At 39.5% G+C, this 22,602-nt stretch overlaps 1 protein-coding gene across 2 annotated transcripts in view; it reads right to left on the reverse strand.

Annotated features, from left to right (window-relative positions):
* Window positions 1-12,619: 12,619 nt before the first annotated feature.
* LOC148846352 (protein ROOT HAIR DEFECTIVE 3 homolog 2-like) overlaps window positions 12,620-22,602 on the reverse strand; it is a 112,737-nt gene continuing 102,754 nt past the window's right edge. For both annotated transcript variants that reach the window (XM_088953512.1, XM_088953513.1), the window contains 3 exons: window positions 14,220-14,314; window positions 14,020-14,116; window positions 12,620-13,149 (listed from right to left, as the gene is read on the reverse strand). In XM_088953512.1, coding sequence (XP_088809638.1) covers window positions 12,856-13,149; window positions 14,020-14,116; window positions 14,220-14,314 — 486 coding nt within the window. In that variant the 3' untranslated portion in view covers window positions 12,620-12,855. The remainder of the gene's footprint in view (window positions 13,150-14,019; window positions 14,117-14,219; window positions 14,315-22,602) is intronic.

The following is a 22,602-nucleotide window of genomic DNA, read 5'->3' on the forward strand; positions in this document are numbered from 1 at the left end:
CCACTAGGTAGCTCGCCACCAAGCAACTCGCCACCAGGCAGCTCGCCACCAGGCAGCTCACCACTAGGCAGCTCGCCACTAGGCAGCTCGCCACCAGGCAGCTCGCCAATTACGGGTAGCTCGCTTCCTAGTCGTACTGACCACCGCAAAACAACCCCGAGGAGCTCACCACCGTACCCCGCATTTTACGGGATTGTGACTTGGAACGGCTGTATTAGTTCACCCATTCCCCGATTTAGGTGAAACTGGGCAACCTTACCAGTTGGTGGCTTTATCAACACCTAACATGAAAGCAGGTCCCATCACAGCGGGAATCCAGGAACTGCTCCACCAAACCCATGAAGACTCTAGTATATAAAGGCCTCACCCCAGGGGCGAGAGGATGAGGTGGTAACCCTTGCTCTCTAGCTCTCTAATTCTCTAATATCATTCTCAGCTCACAACTAAGTGCTAACTTAGCCATCGGAGTGTCCCCGTCGGGTAAGCCACCCCGAGATCTCTGACTCCTCTCTTGCAGGCTACCCCAATTCTCGTCGTTGCTGGCAGCCAAATCGTCTCTAGCAGGGAGCAGCTAGATTATGCCACATCAATTGGCGCCGTCTGTGGGAACACGCTACAAAAAGCTAAATTCTCATCCTACAAAAAGCTAAGTTCTCCCAGAAAGCTAAGTCCTCACTTTTTAGAAATTGAAGCTCTCGCGTTGCGAGGTGGATGCAGCACAATCATAGCTTTAAGGCGCCCATCCGGCAGCCTGGCACGGATTGGCGACCTGGCAGCCCGGCACATGTGCCGACCTGTTGGCCCAGCCTGGGCACGAATTGACGAACTGAGAAAAGACTTCCTCATCACTTAAGATCCAATCACCTCTTCGGAATGGGTGGGCTAGTCCTAGTCGCCTCTTCGGCATGGGCACCTAGTCTCAATTGCCTCTTCGGCATGGGCAAGTTAAGATCCAGTTGCCTCTTCGGCATGGGCGAGCAAGTCCTAGTCGCCTCCTTAGCATGGACACTTAAGACCCAGTTGCCTCTTCGGCATGGGCGAGCTAGTCCCAATTGCCTCCTTGGCATGGACAAAATCAACGAAAGTGGACTATAATTTTCCCCAAGAGCCTAAGGGCTACAATACCGAACTGCCAGAGACCTCAGCACCTTACGGGCAGCTCGCTTCCAAGCAGCTCTCAGAGCCTAAGAAACTGAATCAGTGCTTACGAGCTTATCAAATTATGGGCCAAAAGGAGAAATCTACTCCCTTTGCCGAGTTTCTTTCAGCTTGGGAGTGGGGGGCAAATGATGAGGGTGGATTTGGCCCTCCAATAACATTATGCTACATTGCACCTCATCACAAATAGGTGGGGCCTCATGACAACTAGACAACTAGCCACTTACGGGCAGCTCACCACAGGTAGCTCGTCACAGACAACTCGCCACTAGGCAGCTCGACAACTGGTTAGCCCGGCACCTCATAGGCAGCTTGGCACCTAGTCAGCCAAGCACATCATAGGCAGCTCGACACCTGGTTAGCCTGGCACCTCATAGGCAGTTGGACACCTAGTTAGCCCAGCACCTCACAGGCAGCTCGGCACCTGGTCAGCTCGACACTTTACAGGCAGCTCGCCACCATGCAACACTTACATGCAGCTCGCCATCATGTAGCTTGGCAACTTAGACAACTTGACACTGCACAGGCAGCTCACCACCAAGTAGCTCGCCACTAGGCAGCTCACCACTAGGCAGCTCGCCACAGGCAGCTCGCCGCTTACGGGTAGCTCGTTTCCTAGTCAGACCGACCACCGCATGACAACCCCGAGGAGCTCACCACTGTACCCCGCATTTTATGGGATTGTGACTTGTAACGGCTATATTAGCTCTCCCACTCCCCAATTTAGGTGGAACTGGGCAACATTACCGGTTGGTGGCTTTATCCCCACCTAACACGAAAACAGGTCCCATCACAGCGAGAATCCAGGAATTGCTCCACCAAACCCACGAGGACTCTAGTATATAAAGGCCTCACCCAATTGCTGCCCAATTGGGCTTCTTTGTATGGCGTGGGACCCAAACATTGATCTACACATCAGCCACATGGGTTCAACCCAGCCTTTGTTACAAGGCCTAGCCGAATACACTGTTATAGACAGTGCACCCCCTGAGCCCATCACATGAGCTCCTAATGGGCCCAACACTTACACTAAGTGGTCCCTGGGCCAAGCCACCTTATAAAAGCCCAGGGACTGTGGGCAGATGCAAGATTAGCCCATCGGGTATTACCCTTGTGAGTCTTAGAAATCACCCACCGGGTTTTCCTCCACAACAAATTCAACCATGTCCTAAGAACCCTCAGCTTGAATATGCTAAAGCTGTTACAACCTTAAGGAGTGGGAGGATGTTAGAGGACCCGTGAGAGAAAAAGAAAGTTAATGAAGAAGAAAAGGAGCAGGAAGACCCTAAGTTGGGGGGAGAAGAAGAGGGAAAGGAAACTTCAGAAGAAGAACCTTTAGTGAACCAACTTGTAGTTCCCTTTCCAATTGCACTCACAGTCGGGCTAGTGCAAAAGAAGAAAGAGACTCGCAACAAGGAGAGCAGGGGAGTCCATATTAACTTCCCTCTCCTCGCGATCCAACACATCCTGGCCTATGCCAAGTTCTTAAAGAGATGTGTATTCAAATGATGGAGCCACAATCGGCCCCACAAAAAATGATGCTTTCGGCAAACTACACCTAGCTCTAGCTGTCCATCAGGAGCCAACTACACCACTTCCTTTGCACATACAGGTGGTTCATATGCAACTACAAGTCTTGCATCCAAGCCTTAGCAACCTCTCACTCTCTTTAGTATTCTAACCCTAGGGTGCCACCCACTCCCTTTAATCTGCACCTTTCAGCCCTAGGTGCCCAAATCTCCACCATTCAATCCTAGGAGCTTAAATCCCATCCCTCCATACTTATAGGCACCCTCTCTTTTTCACTCTAACCGTAGGATTCCTCTTGTTTAATCCTAACCCTCCATTCCTAAACCCTAAGGGCACCCATTTTTTGCATAAACCCACTAGCCACCCCTCTCTTTCTCTCTAATCTCAGTTTTGTCCACCCTTCTCTATAAAAAGGACCCCAAGGGCCCTAGAGAAAGGGTTGGTTAGCCCTGTTCACAAGGCCAAGGCTTCTTGAGGGGTTCAAGGGGTTACAGGAAGGAGGACACCTAGTTTTTGTCAGGAGGGGTTCTTGCAAGCAATTTGTCCAACCTGCAACTGTTGCCACTAGAGTTGATCCACCATTTTTATTTTGTTCTATTTTTCTTTCTTTTTGTTATTCAGTTTTTCTAGCAATTTAATTTCTGCAATTTTTTATTTTGGTTTGATTTAATTTCTGTTTTTCTTTGTCTTTTGCATATATGAATTCGTCCAGTTCAAGGCTAAGGTGTCTCAAGGGGTTCGAGGGCTGAAAGGAGGAGGAACGACTTGTAGTTTGTCTTCCTGGAAAGCTACTGCCACTGGATCCGAATTTCAGCATATTTTTATTTATTTTCTTTTTAATTTCAGTTTTATTTAATTTCTAAATTTAATTTCTTGTCTTTTTCAATTCTGAATATTTTATTTTAGCTTTAATAAATTAAATTTTCTTATTTTCTACAAAATCCCAAATTTGTTTTCTTTTTCTTATTTGTTTGAAACAAAATAATAATTTTTAACCTTGCTTTCCTAAGGATTCGACCCCTTCCTCACCACCAAACTACATTCTTTATCTAGTTTTGAGGATTGGAAAAATATAAATTATTAAACTGGTGTCTCGAGTGTTTGACGACGCATCCCAGGTGTACCACGTTTTTGACGCCGTTCCCGGAGAAGCAACAGATTGAAAATTTTTATTTCTTTGTTTTGGATCTGTTTACATTATTTTTTTATTTCATTAGTTTTCTGATCATTGGAAATAAAACTCTCATAATTCTTCTTTGTTTTCATAGGACATAGCAACCGAAGGTGGGGTGTCGGAACACTACCAAATTGTGCACAAAAAAAAAAGAAAATATTGGGTAGTGATTTAGGTGTGGTCATCCCAACTTATTTCTGATTTTTCTCTTTATTTTCAAATTTATCTTGGTAGATTAGTGTTTTTGAATCTTTGGTTATTTATTTTTATTTTTATTTCTTAATAGATTCGGCTATATTTTTTTATTTTGTTTCTCCTTTAGATCTAGTTAGTTATCTGTTTATTTCTGTATTCGCATGAGTTTTTTTTTTTTTTGTTCATTTCAAAATTAATTATTCTTGTATTTTTTTTTCATGTCTTTAATTTTTCTTGCTTGGTGCAATTTTAGTTTTAAGAATAGTGATTTCTGTTATTTTTATTTTTGATTTCAGCAGGTGCGATTTCATATTTAGGATTAATAGATGTGTTTTTTCGTTAATCCATTTAAGGGCAATCTAATTTAAATAAGATAAGGTGGGAATTTCATCACCCTTCCTTGGCCCAAAAACCACCACCCTTTCATGTGTGGTTCACCCTAAACCTTAATTTAAAATTTGGATAGCAAGATCCTTTATGAGGATCTATACATTTGGTTCAAAAGTGTGATGAATTTTAGGGAAGCTTGTAATTACTTTCCATAACCGGTGGTTGGTGTTTAAGGAAAGATGTTAACCGACTAAGCCTAAGTGGATTTTGTGGTTACTTAATTACGTCCTTGTGAGAGCAAGGGGAGCCTCCCACATTCCCACCTCTTACTTGGCTAACCAAAGGAAGTGGTGTAATTCTAAGTGAACTTAAAAGGATTCACATTGGTTGAACTACTAGTTTAGGAAACTTTAGTTTAACCCCTAGGTCATGTGTTTTACCTGTTTGTGCTTAATCAAAAATAAAATAAAATAAAATAAGATGAATTCAATGGCCGGAGTTTGTGGAATGAGAAACTGCTTCCAACCTAAGCCACTGATAGATTGGTGCCATGTGTCTCAACAATTGGATAAGATTAATGGGATGGCCCAAAGACTTGATCAAGTCCTTGCATTTCGTCAACAAATTGGCCCATACCCAACCTTGTCATCCTACCCAACATGTTCCATCTGTGCAAGCCCGACCCACCATGTTGATGATTGTCCAACGGTGGCCCAGTTTCCGCCGTTTATCCAAGAACAAGTTCAAGCAACCTAGAGTTTCTCGAGGCCTAATAATGACCCATTATCAAATACTTACAACCCTAGGTGGAGAAATCACCCTTAACTTTTCTTGGAAGGCACATCAACCTAACACACAGTCCAGCAATACCATCTATCTCTAACTCCATGGCCTAGCATTTTTAGAGGCTACAAGTACAAAGCCAATTCCAGTAGAGTTACCCTAGGAACCAGCCAATCCGACCTTATCAGGTTTACCCAGAACCTTCTTAGACCAGTATAGTTGATGACAAATTCATGCAACTTCAACAGTTGATTTTAACTCATTAGCTGTTCAACGCTAGATTAGAGAGCCAAGTAGGACAGCTAGCTGAAGCCAATGTGAGGAGAGAAGTAGGACAACTATCGAGTCAAACCGATTGCGAATCCTAGAAATCAGGCACCGGATTTTTCTCCACAGCAAGTTCAACCACCTCCAAAAAACCCTCAGTTTGAAAATGCCAAAGCTATTATGACCTTAAGGAGTGGGAGGATTTTAAAGGACCCGTATGAGAAAAAGAAATTTGAAAGCATCAATGAAGAAGAAAAGGAGTAAGAAGACCATAATTTTGGAGCGGAGAAAAAGGAAAGGAAAATTTAGAAGAACCTATAGTGAAACGACCTATAGTTCCCTTTCCAACCGCACTCACAGTCGGGCCATTGTGAAAGATGAAAGAGACTCGCAAAGAGGAGATCAAGGAGTTATTCAATCAAGTCCATATTAGCATCCCTCTCCTTGGCGCGATCCAACATGTCGCGACCTACGCCAAGTTTTTGAAAGAATTGTGTACTCAAAAGAGGGAGCCACGATCGGCCCCACAAAAAGTGATGCTCTCAGCAGATGTTAGTGTGGTTCTCCTAAACCAACTCCCCCAAAAAATGAAAGACCTAGTGCTCCTCTAATAAGTTGTGTCATCTTTGGAATCATTTTTAATCAGCCCCTATTGGACCTTGGGGCCAATGTAAATCTGTTCTCCTCTATTATTTATGAAAGGTTCAGAATCGGCAAGTTAAAACCTACCCCGGCAATTCTGCAACTCGTTAATCGGTTAGTCAAGACTCCTCGAGGTGTTATTGAAGACGTCATTGTCAGAGTAGAGGATTGTTACTTCCTATTGGATTTTATCATTCTAGACATGACCCCAACCGAGGAATTGAACCGTAACCCAATAATCTTAGGACGTCCATTTTTAGCAACTGGCAATGCAAACATCAACTATAAATTGGGAGAAATGGACATTTCATTTGGGGAGTAGAAAGTTCGATTAAATGTATTTAGTGCCACTAAGTATCCAAACCTAGGGGAAGATGAGTTCAAGGTAGATGTAGTGGACGACCTTATAGATGCCTTGTCTATCCTTTGGTTAGCCCAATCTGAGCTCTGTCTGTGTTTAGAAGAAAGTTAGTTTGGAAGTGTAGATATGAGAAGTGAGTGAATGCGTCTAGTTGAAGGCGTTAAACTTAGCATTGGTTGGGAGGCAATCCAACGGAGTTTTATTTTAGTTGTCTTATCAGAGTTTATCTTTTTTTTTTAATAAGTTTCAGAATTCAGTTGGCAAATCCTGAACCCTTGTTGAATCCTTACCTCTTGATTGTTCCCTTTGGCCCAAGTCCCTTTTGCATCATTCTAGTCATGCCATTGGGGGCAATGGCATTTAAGTTGAGGGGTAAGGAAAGAGAGAAAATTTTGAAAAATTGAGAAAAAAATTTAAATAAAAAAATTTGAGAAACTAAGCCTTTAAATATGTAGAATTAAAATTTTACTGAAATTTTTAATTTTTTTTCCATTAAAAGAGATTCCCAAATAGAAAAAGTTGAGGAAACCGATAAAAGAATATTGAATTTTGTAGAGATCGGTAGCAAGTGACAGGAGTTAAATTGGTCTTGTTTGAATGTTGTCGAAATTATTTAGAAGTTGAAAATACTTCCAAGTTTTCCCCTGTAAAGATAAGAAGAGAAATATTGAGAAATTAGAAGAAAAATTCTTCAGGTTAATAGAGATAGTGGACTATCCCGAACAGTGCTGAATTTTACACATAGCAAAAAAAAAAAAAAAAAAAAAAAAGAGAAAGAGAATAAAAGGTCAATGGACACCCTAGACTTAGTAACTAGGTCTCTTCACTTGAGTTAAGTGTCGAGATTCACGTCAAACGGGAAAGGGAATGCCAAAGACACTTACCTAACACTTAGTAACAGGGTCTCTTCACCTAAGTCAAGTGTCGAGATTCGCGTCAAATGGTAGAAGGTAGCAATAAAAATGTGTGTGCATATCAAGTTCAGAGGTAGAAATCCACTGGCAGAAATGATAAGAAGAATACTCGTTTGGTTTTAAAAATCAATCCTAGCTTATCGAGATAGTCTATAAATGGAAGGGTGTATAAGATTTTAAAGCCAAGTTTATGTAATGTTCAAAGCAGGACGGTTTTACCCCTTAAACCCAATACTGATTTATACAAAGTTTGAGAATTTTGGAATCATGATACTTGGCTAGTTTTGTCAGGGATGATCTTGCAATGGGAATGATCTCTTTAGTCAGTGTAATTTTAAGGCTACATTGCTAAGGGACTAGCAATGGTTAAGTTGGGGGGTGTGATGACTTTGTATTTTGACCTCTAAGGGCATCATTTTACGGGTCTTTTAGACCTTAGATTGACTAATTTGTACCACTTTCCAATTAAACTCAATGTTGTGACCTCTAAGGGTCCTTGTGTAAATTCTAGGTAAAAATTGGGAAATTTATAGAATTTTCCGCAGATTTTGGGAAGATTGTGAGAATTCTAACTGAGAGAAGGGATGTTTCTATGAAAAATTGAGCACAGGAGGGCGCCTCCTATCTGCTAAACCCAAAAAGGCACCCCTCCTACTATATTAGCATACTCCCATTTCCTTAACAAACCATAGGGCGCCTCTCCACTCATTCTTTTCACCACTAACAAACCCTAGCCGCTCCTAACTACTAAATCTTCACCTTCCACTCCTCCCTAACATCTAATCTCAACCATCAAAGTCTTAGCAACCACTCATACCCATAGATCTTCACCTTGCATTCTAACACTAGGGTGCCACCCACTCCTTTTAATCTCCACCTTTCAGCCCTAGGCACCCAAATCTCCACCATTCAATCCTAGGAGCTTAAATCCCAACCCTCCATAGGCATCCTCTCCTTTTCACTATAGCCATAGGATCGCTCTAGTTTAATCCTAACCCTCCATTCCTAAACCCTAGCGGCGCCCATTTTCTGCATAAATCCACTAGCCGCCCTTCTCTTTCTCTCTAGCCCTAGTTTTGTTCACCCTTCTCTATAAAAAGGACCCCAAGGACCCTAGAGAAGGGGTTGGTTAGCCATGTTCACAAGGCCAAGGCTTCTTAAGGGGTTCAAGGGTTACAAGAATGAGGACACCCAGTTCTTGTCAAGAGGGGCTCCTGCAAGCAGTTTGTCCAACCTTCAATTGTCGTCACTAGAGCTGATCCACTATTTTTATTTTTTTTATTTTTTTTTCTTTTTGTTATTCAGTTTTTCTAGTAATTTAATTTTTGCAATTTTCGATTTTGGTTTGATTTAATTTCTATTTTTCTTTGTCTTTTGTAGATCTGAATTCACCCAATTCAAGGCTATGGTGTCTCAAGGGGTTCGAGGGTTGAACGGAGGAGGAACGGCTTGCAGTTTGTCTTTTAGTAAAGCTACTGCCACTGGATCCGAATTTCAACATATTTTTATTTATTTTCTTATTAATTTTATTTTTATTTAATTTTTGAATTTTATTTCTTGTCTTTTTTCAATTCTAAGTATTTAATTTCAGCTTTAATAAATTTTATTTTCTTATTTTCTGCATATCCCAATTTAGTTTTCTTTTTCTTATTTGTCAGTAACAAAATAATAATTTTTAACCTTGCTTCCTTGAGGATTGACCCCTTCCTCACCACTAAACTACATTCTTTATTTAGTTTTGAGGATTGTAAAAATATAAATTATTAAACTGGTGTCCCAGGTTTGATGACGCATCTTGGGCGCACCAGCTATCAAGTGCCATCACTATTTCAACGACATGCCTTTTGAGTGCTAACAAGTGTACAGTGTCTTGGGTGGTGCTATACATGTATTTTGTATTGGGAGAATGCCAATGGCATAATTATAATTACTAGTACGAATGTTCAATACTTTGATGTATCCTTCTATCACTCCCCCAAAAGCTTAATTTACTCTTTGAGGGGAGGTAGGTAGTTGAGTGTTGCCAATACCATGTAAAGCTTAAGCACGAGGTCCCCTCAATACAAACTAGTGTACTTGCACTTGCCATCATTTAATACAATATAAAATGCCTCTTGACTAATTTGTATGCCATCTTATTGCCTTTTCTTGTATTGTTGCTTGTCTCATAGGCTTACTCAACGCACATCGAGTACTGCACAAGGCCTCATCAACATTCTTCATGACATTTGGTATTAGATCCAAGAACTCCTATACATATTGGACCCTGTCAACCAACCCTTATTGCACACACAATGAAGAGCCACCATGACATCACCGACGAGATCTCACATGGGTTGTCCCAAGCCCACAACCCAATGGGGCACCAATCGATGAACCCTCCAAAACACAAGCCCCAAAGGGCCACAAAACTAAAACTAGAAAGCGTGACAAATCACTTGGCCAACTAGCAAGCATGGACATGTGTATCCTATATTATGAGGTGAGTAGGTGAGACCTAAGGCTAGGTCAAGGAACTCCACCTCAACATGGAGACCATTGAGATTGCAGTGGTGGAGCTATAAGGACGATTCAATGGCGCCTTCAAAGAGATCCATTCCACCTTACAATGCTCGGATGCGGGGCCTTCCTAATACAACCTTTAGGGCATGATGGACCGATTCCAAGTGCAACTGGATGAGATGAGGGACAAGCTAACACTCGTAAAAAGGGCAATGGCCAACTTCACTGCCTCATCTACTATGACTCCTACTCGAGGGCCCATGATGCTCAGGAACTTAACAACTTATTGTGGCAACTTGAACAATATTTCTCCACTACTAGCATCCATGATAATGAAATTCAGGTATGTACGACAACAATGTAATTAAATGATATTGCAATGCTATGGTAGCGTAGGTGTTGTTAGGACATGGAATGCAACACACGTACCCTCAACACCTAGGCCGATTTCAAGTGAGAGATCAAGCAATAATTCTACCTTGAGAATGTAGAATACCTTGCATGAAGGAAAATGAAGAACTTAAATCACTAGGACTCGTTTCATGACTATATATATAGTTGGCTGGGAGAGTCTTTGAGACTTCTCAGTTTGACACTTCTTTCTCCTCTCTTCATCTTTCTCTCATTCTCTCTTTCTCTCTTCTCTATCGCTGAAATTGGTTCGACTGATCTATTTTCACAGTTGAAGTGACAAATTTGAAACAATGAGAGAAACTTGTGTTAATTTACTTCTCAACCTTGAAGTCTCTATGGCATGAAACTGATCACTTGGAGACAATTGAATGGGAAAGTCAGATGGATGTAGAAACATATAACAAATTGGTTAAAAAAATTGGGTTTTTGGATTTCTTTTAGGGCTGAATTCTGAATATGGTATAGTGAGACAACAACTTCTTACTAGGGAGAGTGTTTCCTTGTCTCAAGCATATTCTTTAGTGCATAGTGTGGAAAGAAGAAGGAAAGTTATGCTGCAAAACTCCCAAATTGAAATATCTTTAGTAGCTATGAAATCAAATCATTATGGTGACAAGGAGTGAGAGAGGTAAGGAAAGAAGAAGAAAGGGAGGTCATTTGTGACTATTGCAAGAAGCCTAGACACACTAAAGATACCTGTTGGAAATTTCATCCTCAGTTGACACCTTCAAGAATTAAGAATAAGAAGGGAAATGCAAATATTTCCACTGCTATATATGTTTCACCCTCTATTGGAGCAATATCTACCTCCTTGGATGCCTTGGCTACTATCAGGTCAGTCTTGACATAGTTGGAGAATGAAGTTGGCATTACTAGATCATCCTAGTCTACCTCGGGCCCTTCTACCTCTACTTCAACTTTTGCTCACTTAGGTGCAAGAGCTATTACTTATCATGCCTCAAGTCCAAGTAACACTGATCTTGTTTGGATAGTAGATTCGGGTGCCTCTGACCATATGACCAGTTTAGCCTCACCATTTTCTTTTTATCATTTGTCCTCTAGTAGAGATAAGGTCTCTATTGTTGATGGCACTCTTATTCCCATTTTTGGAAAGGGTGACATTAGAGTATCTGCTACACTTTCCTTATTATCAATTTTACGTGTGACCAAACTTAGTACTAACCCATTTTCTGTTAGTAGCATTATTGAAAATCAGAATTGTTTAGTGACCTTTTTCCTTGATCATTGTATTTTTTAATATCTGTTGACAAAGTAGGTGATTGGGACTGGCCATGAGGTGAATGTGATCTACTTGCTTGAGCATCCACCTAGAAGAAATAAAGGAATTGGAAAGTTTTTTGTTTATCAATTTATTAATAAAATTTTTTAATATATCTATTAATAAAATTATGTATATTGTATCATACTTATTTTTTAATATGACAAATATATAATAATAGAAGTGTCTATTTTTTTTTCAAATTTTTATATATATTTTATCTTTTTTGAATTTATAAATTTGTATTATTTATTTATGACATCATGAAATTATCCATTTGACCCAAATGGTTGAAGTACCCAACTAGATGGAAAACATGATTTCTTTTCTAGCTTTATTTTAAAAATATAAAATTTTATTCTATTAATAATTACTGTGTATGGATTTATTAGTGGAATTTAATCATGATAAACAAAACTATTTTTTATATTTTTAAATTTGTATTGTTTATTTATAATATCATGAAATTATCCATTTGACCCAAATGGTTGAACTACTTACCCACCACCTACATGAAAAATGTGATTTTATTTATATGTTTAATTTAAAAATATAAAATTTTATTCTATTAATACTTATTGTGTATGAATTTATTAGTGAAATTTAATGATGATAAACAAAAGTATAAATGTTGGATTCAATGAAAGAGAATGTGATTTATTTAATGACTTAAATTTTCCGGATTACCTTCCCACGAAAATTTTATCCCGGTGAATTGGGAATGTCTACTCACAACCTGTTATCCCCGTGAATTGGGAACATCTCCCCCTATATAATACTGTGTAGGAAGATGAAATGTTCTCCATGTGTGACTGCGATGTTAAGTGGGTAGACGTGGACAGAGTTTGTGTGAGCAAGAGATCCGGACTCACATATTTGTACTCTTGGAAGTTGGATCCAACCTCTTGGCAATCCCTAGTTGAACCACACGTTATTCTGGTGAAGTTAGTATGCTCATGAGTCATGATATAAACTGTTGTTTTCTGGAGTGCATGTTCTCGAGCATACAAGCCCATGAATGATGCAATGTCTCAGCACTCTTTGTTAAGAGCCTAAGAGGTAAACTAACATTAAAACAAAGCCTCTTTTCTTATATAATTAACATAACTGTATGCAAATTCGTAAGGAAATATATACCACCTAAGACATACATGCAAAGGCATGCAGTCTCCCAAAAAAGAATCCCTTTCAGATTTCACATTAAAGGTTTACATTCCGATCCTATTTCACGGACTTCTAAAATGGAGCGTTTACCATCTCCCTCCCTTGGCTGCAGTCTGCAGATCTAGCTTTTTCATAGCATTGATCATGAATTTGTTGCTTCCTCAGTGTTACCAACTCGCCTGTGTGTCATTTGTGAACTTGAGTATTCAAAACCACTCTCAGTTGATGAGACATTAGATGATACAGATGAGTCAGGTACTGTTTCTGTCAAAAGAGTTTGAGTCTGTGTTTGATTCCGGAAACTCTGAGAAACCGGAGCTGGGTATTGTCTGGGTGGTTCAGGGGTTGGACCCCCTTGGCCTGCTTCAGCTAGTGCTCTCAGAAGGTTCATAACAGTAGGGAAAAACCTTGATGAAATAGAAAGTAGACCTGGTAGCTGCAAGTACAACAAAATGGTGTTGAGAACCCAATCTGTCTGCTTGTGGGAAAAAACGGCAAAAAGAATAATAAATTTTAACTTCAAGAACACAACAATCTTGCGGTTTCAATGGAAAAAAGAAGGTTTACTCTAAAAAAATACTCCAGTGCCACAATGACTAACTAATATGAAAAAAAAAAAAACATTTGTAGTGAAATAGGTATTAAATCTTTTCCTTCACTTTGCTTTACATGTATTTCCAATGTTGCCTTCTAATTGATGCCAGAAAATAGGAGAACATCTCCTCCATCCCATAATTGTTTATCAGTTTATTGCATAAATCAATTCAATTTGATTTAAATATTTATGCTTTTATATACTTAAAATTCATATTGTATTTATTAGTTAAATTGGTTTGGTTCACTAAATGGTTATAGGTTCAAGTTTCAAATAAGTTATTTTCAATTCATTTTGTTCATGTTATACAATTTCTAGGTTATTTTTTAGTTTTTGAATTTAATTTATTAATGCTATTCAATATTTGATTGTTATCTGAATTTGTTACAAATAAGATACAAAATCCAATGGATAAAATTCAATTTGTACGAATCAAATTTGGATCTACCTATATACAATTTGATCCTATACATTTGTAGCCCCATAAACATTATGAGACTCGGAAAAACAACAAAGAGAATGGTTATTGTGGGACAGAGCTAATAAATTCAAATTTACACTGGTTCTTCGTGGAACAGCTAAAAGCATTATTAAGCATCAGCATGCAGTATGTGATTGTCAAAGAGAGTCCAAGTGATTGGTCCAACAAAGCAAGAGTTTCCATGTTGAAATTAGTATAAATTAAAATAAAAATGCTTTTTCTATACTTACAGCACCATTGCGGAATTCCCCTGCAATGTCAAGTTGTACCCAGAGAGCCTTGGCCAGTAAGCCAATGACAAAGAATGCCATGAGGTAAAAGGGATTCCTGTTTAATCAGCAGAAGAGCGAATCATGAAAGAAAGTTAAAAAATAGAATTGTCTTGTGTTAGATTGAAAATAAAAGACGACTATTTGGTTATGGTAATTACTTCAAAATCATTATGAATTCATTAAAACCAAGAATCAGTAGTGCAACAATTGCCCATGGAGGAGGTAACCACTTATTACTTTCCTTGAGAGCTTCCTGAAGAAAAGAAATGTTTATGCATATTAGGTGGCCAAATAAAAGTATTCAAGGTAATGCATGGAGATATTTACTCAATTTAAATTCTTTTACAGGTTTTCCAACAAGAGAGAAGAATAAAAATGACATAATGCATACAACATTACAAAACCATTTCTATAGACATAAAGATCATAGGGCAGAAAAAATGTGTAATGAGATTTTACTTGTGTTCTGTTTTGATTATTAAAAAATGGGAAGTAAATCAGCATTAAAAAGACAATAAAGAATTCCATGCAGATATTTAACTGTATTCAATGTTTTAGATGATAGATCTATTCTGCAAATGCTTTATGCTATAAAAAGAACTGCTTCTCTGAGAAATTGAGGTGAACTGCAGAACTACTTACATTTTTTTCTTTAAGCAATAGAAAATAGGGTTCAATTGAAGTAGAAAGAAAACATAAGGAAATATATACACAGGAACTGAAAGAGGTGGTGATCTACAGCAGAAACCTGACCACAGCCAACTGGAAAATAAAACAGGGAAAAAGTACTACAGGGGTTTCCTTACACCAAGAACACCCCAAAGTAAAGATTCCTTTGGAACCCCATTCCTTACTACAAGAGGTTTTAGAGAGATGTTATCTGTGGCAGGTCCAATGAAATATGCAGAACAATACATTCATGATTTCTTATCACTCGTCCAATCCCAGAAGCTCCAAGTTTTTCATTTTTTTTTGATAATAAAATATGAAAGAAATTTATTAGTAACTCAATTATATTTAATATCTCCCATTACTTGATTATAAACTTATGTATATATATTAAGTATAGGAAAATCTATGATGCTAGGAAGACATGATATTAGTAGACTTGTTCATAGGTTGGGCTCGGGCTTGGTTTTTCCCACTTTGTCTCCATATCCCTTGACTCCTAGGATCTTCGGGTGTGTATGCTTTGTTCAAAATCTTGGTCTTGGTCTAGACAAGTTGTATGCACGCTCCATTAAGTGTATCTTTCTTGGCTACTCTAGGACTCAGAAAGGGTATAAATGCTACAATCACATTACTCGGAAGTCATTTATCTGTCCTGATGTTACATTCTTTGAGACTATGTTGTACTTCTCAGGTCTTGATATTTCTTTCTCCCAAAGAGGTTCCTCTTCCTCTTCCAGTTGATAATCCTATTCCTGTTGTTCCCATTGTGATTTGAGTCTCCACCTCCTCCAATGAAGGATCATATTGAAAGGCCACCAATCAGTTAAGTGTATACTCACCAACAAAGACCAACACCTCCTCCAGCTTCTACTCTGTCTACAGATCTAGTTTCTTCCACACCCAAGTTGCTTTCTGACCTTGTCCTTCCACACCCAAGTCTCCACCTCCATGTATACTTCCACTCTGCACCCCATATCCAATTATGTTTCTATTCCTCACCTTTCTGTTTCCCATTGCCAATCTTCTTTTTCTACACCTAAGGATGTCTAGGAGGCTCTTACCTCACCAAGGTGGTGTAAAGCTATGGAAGAGGAACTCTTTGCCCTTAATCACAATCATATGTGGTAACTCACCAATCTTCCCCTAGGTAAACATGTTGTTGGTTGTAAATGGGTGTATACTGCTAAATATCTACCAAATGGGAGAGTGAAACAACTGAAAGCCCATTTAGTTGCCAAAGGATATCCTCAACTTTATGGTATAGATTATGTGGAAACCTTTTCCAATGTTGCTAAGATTGTTTTAGTACACATATTGATTTCCTTAGCAATCATGAATGATTGGCCTTTGTTTCAGCTCGATATTAAAAATGCCTTCCTCCGTGGTGATCTTCTAGAGGAAGTATACATGGAGCAACCACCAGGGTTTGTTGCTCACGGGGAGGATGGTAAGGTGTGTAAACTCAAGAAGGAAACCTATGGGCTCAAACAATCTCCCCATGCTTGGTTTGGAAAATTTAGTGAAGTAGTGAACGAGTTCGAGATAAGACAATGTCAAGTTGACATTCAGTGTTTAGCTATGACTTTGAAACTGGGAAGATCTTGCTAGTGGTTAAAGTGGACAAAGTCATCATTGGCAGTGATAGACTTGGGATTGATAGACTGAAGATTCTACAAGATCACTTTCAGACAAAAGATCTTGAGAAGTAAAGTATTTCTTGGGTATAGAAGTCGCTAGGTCGAAGTTAAGTATTTCGGGATGAGACAATGTCAAGTTGACATTTAGTGTTTAGCTATGGTTTTGAAGCCGGGAAGATCTTTCTAGTAGTTTACGTGGACGAAGCATCATTGGCAGTGATAGACTTGGGATTGGTAGACTCAAAGTTCTACAAGATCACTTTCAGATAAAAGATTTTGGGAAGTTAAGTATTTCTTGGGTATAAAAGTCGCTAGATTGAAGCAAGGCATAAAACTATGTTAGAGGAAATATGTTCTTGACCTATTGGAAGAAATATGACTATTAGGTGCTAAGCTAGCTGAAACTCCCATGGAACCAAATGTGAAGTTGGGTAGTGATATAGGTGAATTATTTGATGATCCTGGAAGGTATAGAAGGCTATGGGAAAACTGAATTACTTAATTGTTACTAGACCAAATATCTCATTTGCTATTAGTGTGGTAAGCCAATTTATGCAAAGCACTCCAGTTCTTCACTGGGATGTAGTTCTTAGAATTGTGAGGTATTTGAAGTGGGCTCCAGGTCGTGGGTTACTATACAATCCGGGAGGTAGTCTCGAAATAATTCGCCATACAGATGTAGATTGGGCAGGCTCAGTATCTGATAGGAGATCCACTACATGCTATTGCACCTTTCTTGGAGGAAATCTAGTGACATGGAAGAGAAAGAAGCAAACTGTTGTAGCAATGAGTAGCGCAGAAGTAGAATGCAAGGCCGTGGCACACACTACATGTGAACTAGTTTGGTTGAAAGATCTTTTGCAGGAAGTCAGGTTCTCAATAAGCAAACCCATGAAGCTATACTATGACGACCAAGCTGCAATTCACATCTCATCCAATCCAGTTTTTCAAAGAGGACTAAGCAGCACATAGAGGAAGATTGCCATTTTGTAAGGGAAAAAGTCATTAATGGTGTCATAAGTACAGAGCATGTGAGAATAGGTAATCAGTGGGTAGACCTGTTCACAAAAGGGTTGAGTTCGGGAAGAGTGAGCTATATATGTAATAAGCTGGGACTATATGATATACATTCTCCAGCTTAAGGGGGAGTGTTAGAGTTGACTAGGAAGGGTATTTCAGTGTTTTCATCATCTGCTTAAGTATTATGTTAGTTACATGTCCCATACTAAAGTAGGGGCATATTTGTTTTTGTACCTTGTTTTATATATATATACTAGGAGAGTCTTTGAGACTTCTCAGTTCGACACTTCTTTCTCCTCTCTTCTTCTTTCTCTTTTCTCTATCTCTGAAATTGGTTTGACTTGTCTATTTTCACAGTTGAAGCGACAAATCTGAAACAAGGAGAGAAACTTGTTTCGATTTACTTCTCAACCTTGAAGTCTCTATGGCATGAAATTGATCACTTGGAGACAATTGAATGGGAAAGTTAGAAGGATGCAGAAACATATAACAAATTAGTGGGAAAAAATAGGATTTTTGGATATATTTTAGGGATGAATTCTGAATATGATATAGTGAGACAACTCCCAAATCGAAACATCTTTAGCAGCAATGAATTTGAAGCATTATTGTGACAAGGAGAGAGAGAGAGGTAAGGAAAGAAGAAAAAAGGGAGATCATTTGTGACTATTGCAAGAAGCCTAGACACACTAAAGAGACCTGTTGGAAACTTCATCCTCAATTGGCACCTTCAAGAATTAAGAATAAGAAGGGAAATGCAAACGTTTCCACTGCTACAGATGTTTCACCCTTTACTGGTGCAAGATCTACCTCCTTGGATGCCTTGGCTGCTTTCAGGTCAGTCTTGACATAGTTGGAGAATGAAGTTGGCATTACTGGATCATCCCAGTCTACCTCGGGCCCTTCTACCTCTACTTCAACTTTTGTTCACTCAGGTACAAGAGCTACTGCTTATCATGCCTTAAGTCCAAGTAACACTGATCTTATTTGGATAGTAGATTCGGGTGCCTCTGACCATATGATCAGTTTAGGCTCACCGTTTTTTTCTTATCATTTGTCCTCTAGTATAGATAAGGTCTCTATAACACTGATCTTATTTGGATAGTAGATTCGGGTGCCTCTGACCATATGATCAGTTTAGCCTCACCGTTTTTTTCTTATCATTTGTCCTCTAGTATAGATAAGGTCTCTATTGTTGATGGCTCTCTTGCTTCCATTTTTGGAAAGGGTGACATTAGAGTATCTGCTGCACTTTCCTTATTATCAGCTTTGCATGTGACCAAACTTAGTAGTAACCCACTTTTTGTTAGTAGCATTACTGAAAATCAGAATTGTTCAGTGACCTTTTTTCTTTATCATTGTGTTTTCTAGGATCTGGTGACAAAGTAGGTGATTAGGATTGGCCATGAGGTGAATGGGATCTACTTGCTTGAGCATCCACCTGGAAGAAATAAAGGAGTTGGAAAGTCTTTTGTTTCTCACTTTGAGTTAGATTATGCTCTAGCATAACCGGTTAGGTCATTTGTCTTTTGGTTCTTTAAGGAGTCTTTTTCCTACTTTGTTTGAATCAGTCCAAGTGTCCAACTTAAAGTGTGAAAGTTGTGAGTTGGTAAAACATTGTAGATCAATCTATACTTTGAGTAATAAAAGAAGCATTGCTCCTTTCGAAATTGTGCACATTAATGTTTGGAGACTGTGCTGAATGTTGTATTGAAAGTAGAAGTAAAGAAGAAAACCACTGGCATGCTGGAAAATGTCGAATTGTACTGCTCAGTCGACCAGCAATGATTTATATTTGAATGAAGTACAATGGTACAAGAATTTACTGGAATGCCCCTGATTAGTGATGGGACACCCAGTTAACTTAAAAACATTAAACAGGCTTAGGCCCATTAACCCAAGCCCAGTTACAGGATAATTTAACTTATGTATGGGCTAATAAAACTCTTATCAACCGAAAACTCATACAAAGAGACTTCATTCTAACATTCTAACACTCCCCCTCAAGCTAAGCATGGATATCAACCATGTTTAACTTGCCATGTAGGTCTCTGAACTTTGTTGCTGTCAGTCCTTTAGTCAATACATTTGCAATTTGCATCTCAGATGGTGTATAGGATACACAGAGTTCTCCTGAAACAATTCTCTCTCTGACAAAGTGTCGGTCAATTTCATTATGTTTTGTCCGGTCATGCTGCACGGGATTGTTGGCAATGTTGATAGCTGCTTTATTATCACAATACAGCCTAAGAGGGCCCTTAGCCTTAATACCAAGCTCGTTAAGAAGAGTTCTGAACCAATAAGAGTTTAGCAACCCCGTGTGCCATAACCCGGTATTCTGCTTCTGCACTTGATCTAGCCACCACATTCTGCTTGTTACTGCGCCATGTGACCAGGTTCCCTCCTAAGAATGTACAGTAACCTGAGGTTGATTTCCTGTCTCCAATAGAACCAGCCCAATTTGCATCAGTGTAGGCTTCAATTTCAAGTTTGTTGCTTTTCCTGAATAGGATTCCTTTCCCTAGGCAAATCTTTAAGTACCTTAGAATTCTTTCCACTGCTATCATATGAGGGGTCTTTGGCGAGTGCATGAATTGACTGACAACATGCACTGCATAGGCAATGTCTGGCCGAGTAAGGGATAAGTATATCAGCTTTTCTATCAATTTTTTGTATCTCTCTTTATCATAGTATTCCTCACCCATTGATTCTTGTAGTCCATGGTTTGGTTCTATCGGGGTGTCTGCTGGCCTGCATCCTATCATGCCTGTTTCCTATAGGAGATCTAACACATATTTCCGCTGACATATGTAGATTCCTTCTCTTGATCTAGCAACTTCAATCCCAAGAAAATATCTCAGATTTCCCAGGTCTTTGATCTCAAATTCTGAAGCTAAGAACTCTTTCAGCCTCTTCATCTCTTCCAAGTCATTTCCGGTGATCACCAAGCCATCCACATAAACAATGAGTGTTGTAAGTTTGTCATCCTGTCTCATTGTAAACAATGTGTGGTCTGCACTACTTTGAGTGTACCCCACTTTCTTCATAGCCATACAAAGTCTCTCGAACCATGCCCGGGGAGACTGCTTCAAACCATATAATGCTTTCCTTAGTTTACATACCTTCTTTCCAACATCATAGCCTGGTGGGGGTTCCATGAATACCTCTTCACGAAGATCACCATTTAGGAAGGCATTCTTCACATCAAGCTGATGAAGTTCCCAAGATAAATTTGCTACTAGTGATAGTAGGACCCGGATGGTGTTGAGCTTTGCTACTGGGGCAAAGGTTTCTTTGTAGTCAATTCCTTCCTTTTGTGTAAATCCCTTTGCCATAAGTCCAGCCTTATACCTTTCGATTGACCCATCTTCCCTGTGCTTTACTGTGAATACCCACTTGCACCCAACAATGCCTTTACCCTCTGGCAAGTCAACCAATTCCCATGTTCTTGCTTTCACTAGGGCTTTCATCTCTTCATTCATGGCTTCTTTCCACCTTGGATCAGATGCTGCCTCTGAGTACCTGGAAGGGACACGAACAGAGGAAAGAGCAGACACAAAGGAGTGATAGGCAGGAGATAAGTGTGAGTAAGAAACAAAATCAGCTATGGGATGCCAGGTAGTACAAGAACGAGCAGGCTTACAATTAGCAATAGGAAGATCCAAATCTGAAGTGTGAGGGTCAGAATTACCTTGGATTGTAGAGACGGATTGATCTAAGTTCAATTGGTTGTAATAATGAGATTGAGGGCCCTACTTTCTTCTGTTGTATGTAAGTATCTCTTTCTCTTGCTTGCTGGAGCCTTCAAGAGCATTTGCTGTATCAAGAAATGTAACTGGCACAGTGGGAGCCTCACTAGATTGACCCGAAATGTCACAGTTAGGAATAGTGGAAGGTGATGAAAGGGGAGCAAAAAAGAAAGGAGGATGAGAATCCTCTTCCACCCCATTTGTCTCCCCCTGAAGAGGATTCTGAGAATACTAGAAATAGGGTTGAGACTAAAAAAAAACTACATCTCTAGTGACATATTTTCTCCTGGAGACAGGATCATAACACTTGTACCCCTTTTGTGTAGGAGAGTAACCCAGAAATATTCCCTTTGTAGCCTTGGGATCCAGCTTAGTTTTTTTTGGATCCTTCACATGTATGAAGCATGTACAACCAAAAACTCGTGGGGGGAGAGGAAATTCTGGAAGAGCGGGACACAAAACAGAGAAAGGGGTCTTCATACCCAATACCTTAGATGGCATCCGATTTATCAGGTATGATGCAGTGAGTATAGCTTGAGACCAATATTGCTTGGGCACTTTGCGTTGGAAGAGTAGAGCTCGAGCTGTCTCCAAGAGGTGCCTGTTCTTGTGCTTAGCAACCCCATTTTTCTGAGGGGTGTTAGCGCAAGAAGATTGGTGTAACATGCCTACATCTTCCATGAATGAGTTCAAAGATCTTTCAAAGTATTCAACCGCATTGTTTGACCGGAATTGCTTGATCTCCTTGTCAAATTGTGTTTCAATCATCTTGCAAAAGGCCATAGTTATCTGTGGCACTTCATCTTGTTCTTTTAACAAATAAATCCATGTACACTAAGAATAATGATCAATAAAATTGATAAAGTAACGGAAGCCATCAATGGAGACAATGGGTGAAGGACCCCAAACATCAAAATGCACTAAATCAAAAGGAGCACGAATTTCATTACTAGAAGTTGGATACACACTTCTACATTGTTTTGACATCTGACACACATCACAAATTAGACTCTGACTTGGAATTCCCTTAAACAATTCGGGTAACAAGATTGCTAAAGAAGAAAAGGACACATGACCTAGCCTAGCATGCCACAAGTGCAGCCTAGCTACTGACTCCACACTTTCTGGACTAGTAGTAGCAGAAGCTTGTAAGGCTGAGTTGATGTCTGCATCAAAATAGTAGAGGCCCCCATACTCACGACCACTCTCAATCGTTCTCCTCGTCAATCTATCCTGAAAGACACAATGAGAAGGAAAAAAGGTTATACTGCAGTTCAAACCTTTTGTAAGTTTTGAAACAGACAAAAGATTTGATGTAAGAGTAGGAACATGTAGGACAGATTTAAGAGAGAGGCCCTTGCTTAGGTCAACCACCCCCTTTCCAGAGATGGTGGAGAGAGACCCATCAGCCACTCTCAACTTATCCTGTCCAGACAACAAATGGTATGAAGAGAATAAGGAGG

This window comes from Nelumbo lutea, chromosome 7, assembly GCF_056320005.1.
Source record: "Nelumbo lutea isolate HS-2025 chromosome 7, American lotus-T2T, whole genome shotgun sequence".
Taxonomy (NCBI): Eukaryota; Viridiplantae; Streptophyta; class Magnoliopsida; order Proteales; family Nelumbonaceae; genus Nelumbo; species Nelumbo lutea.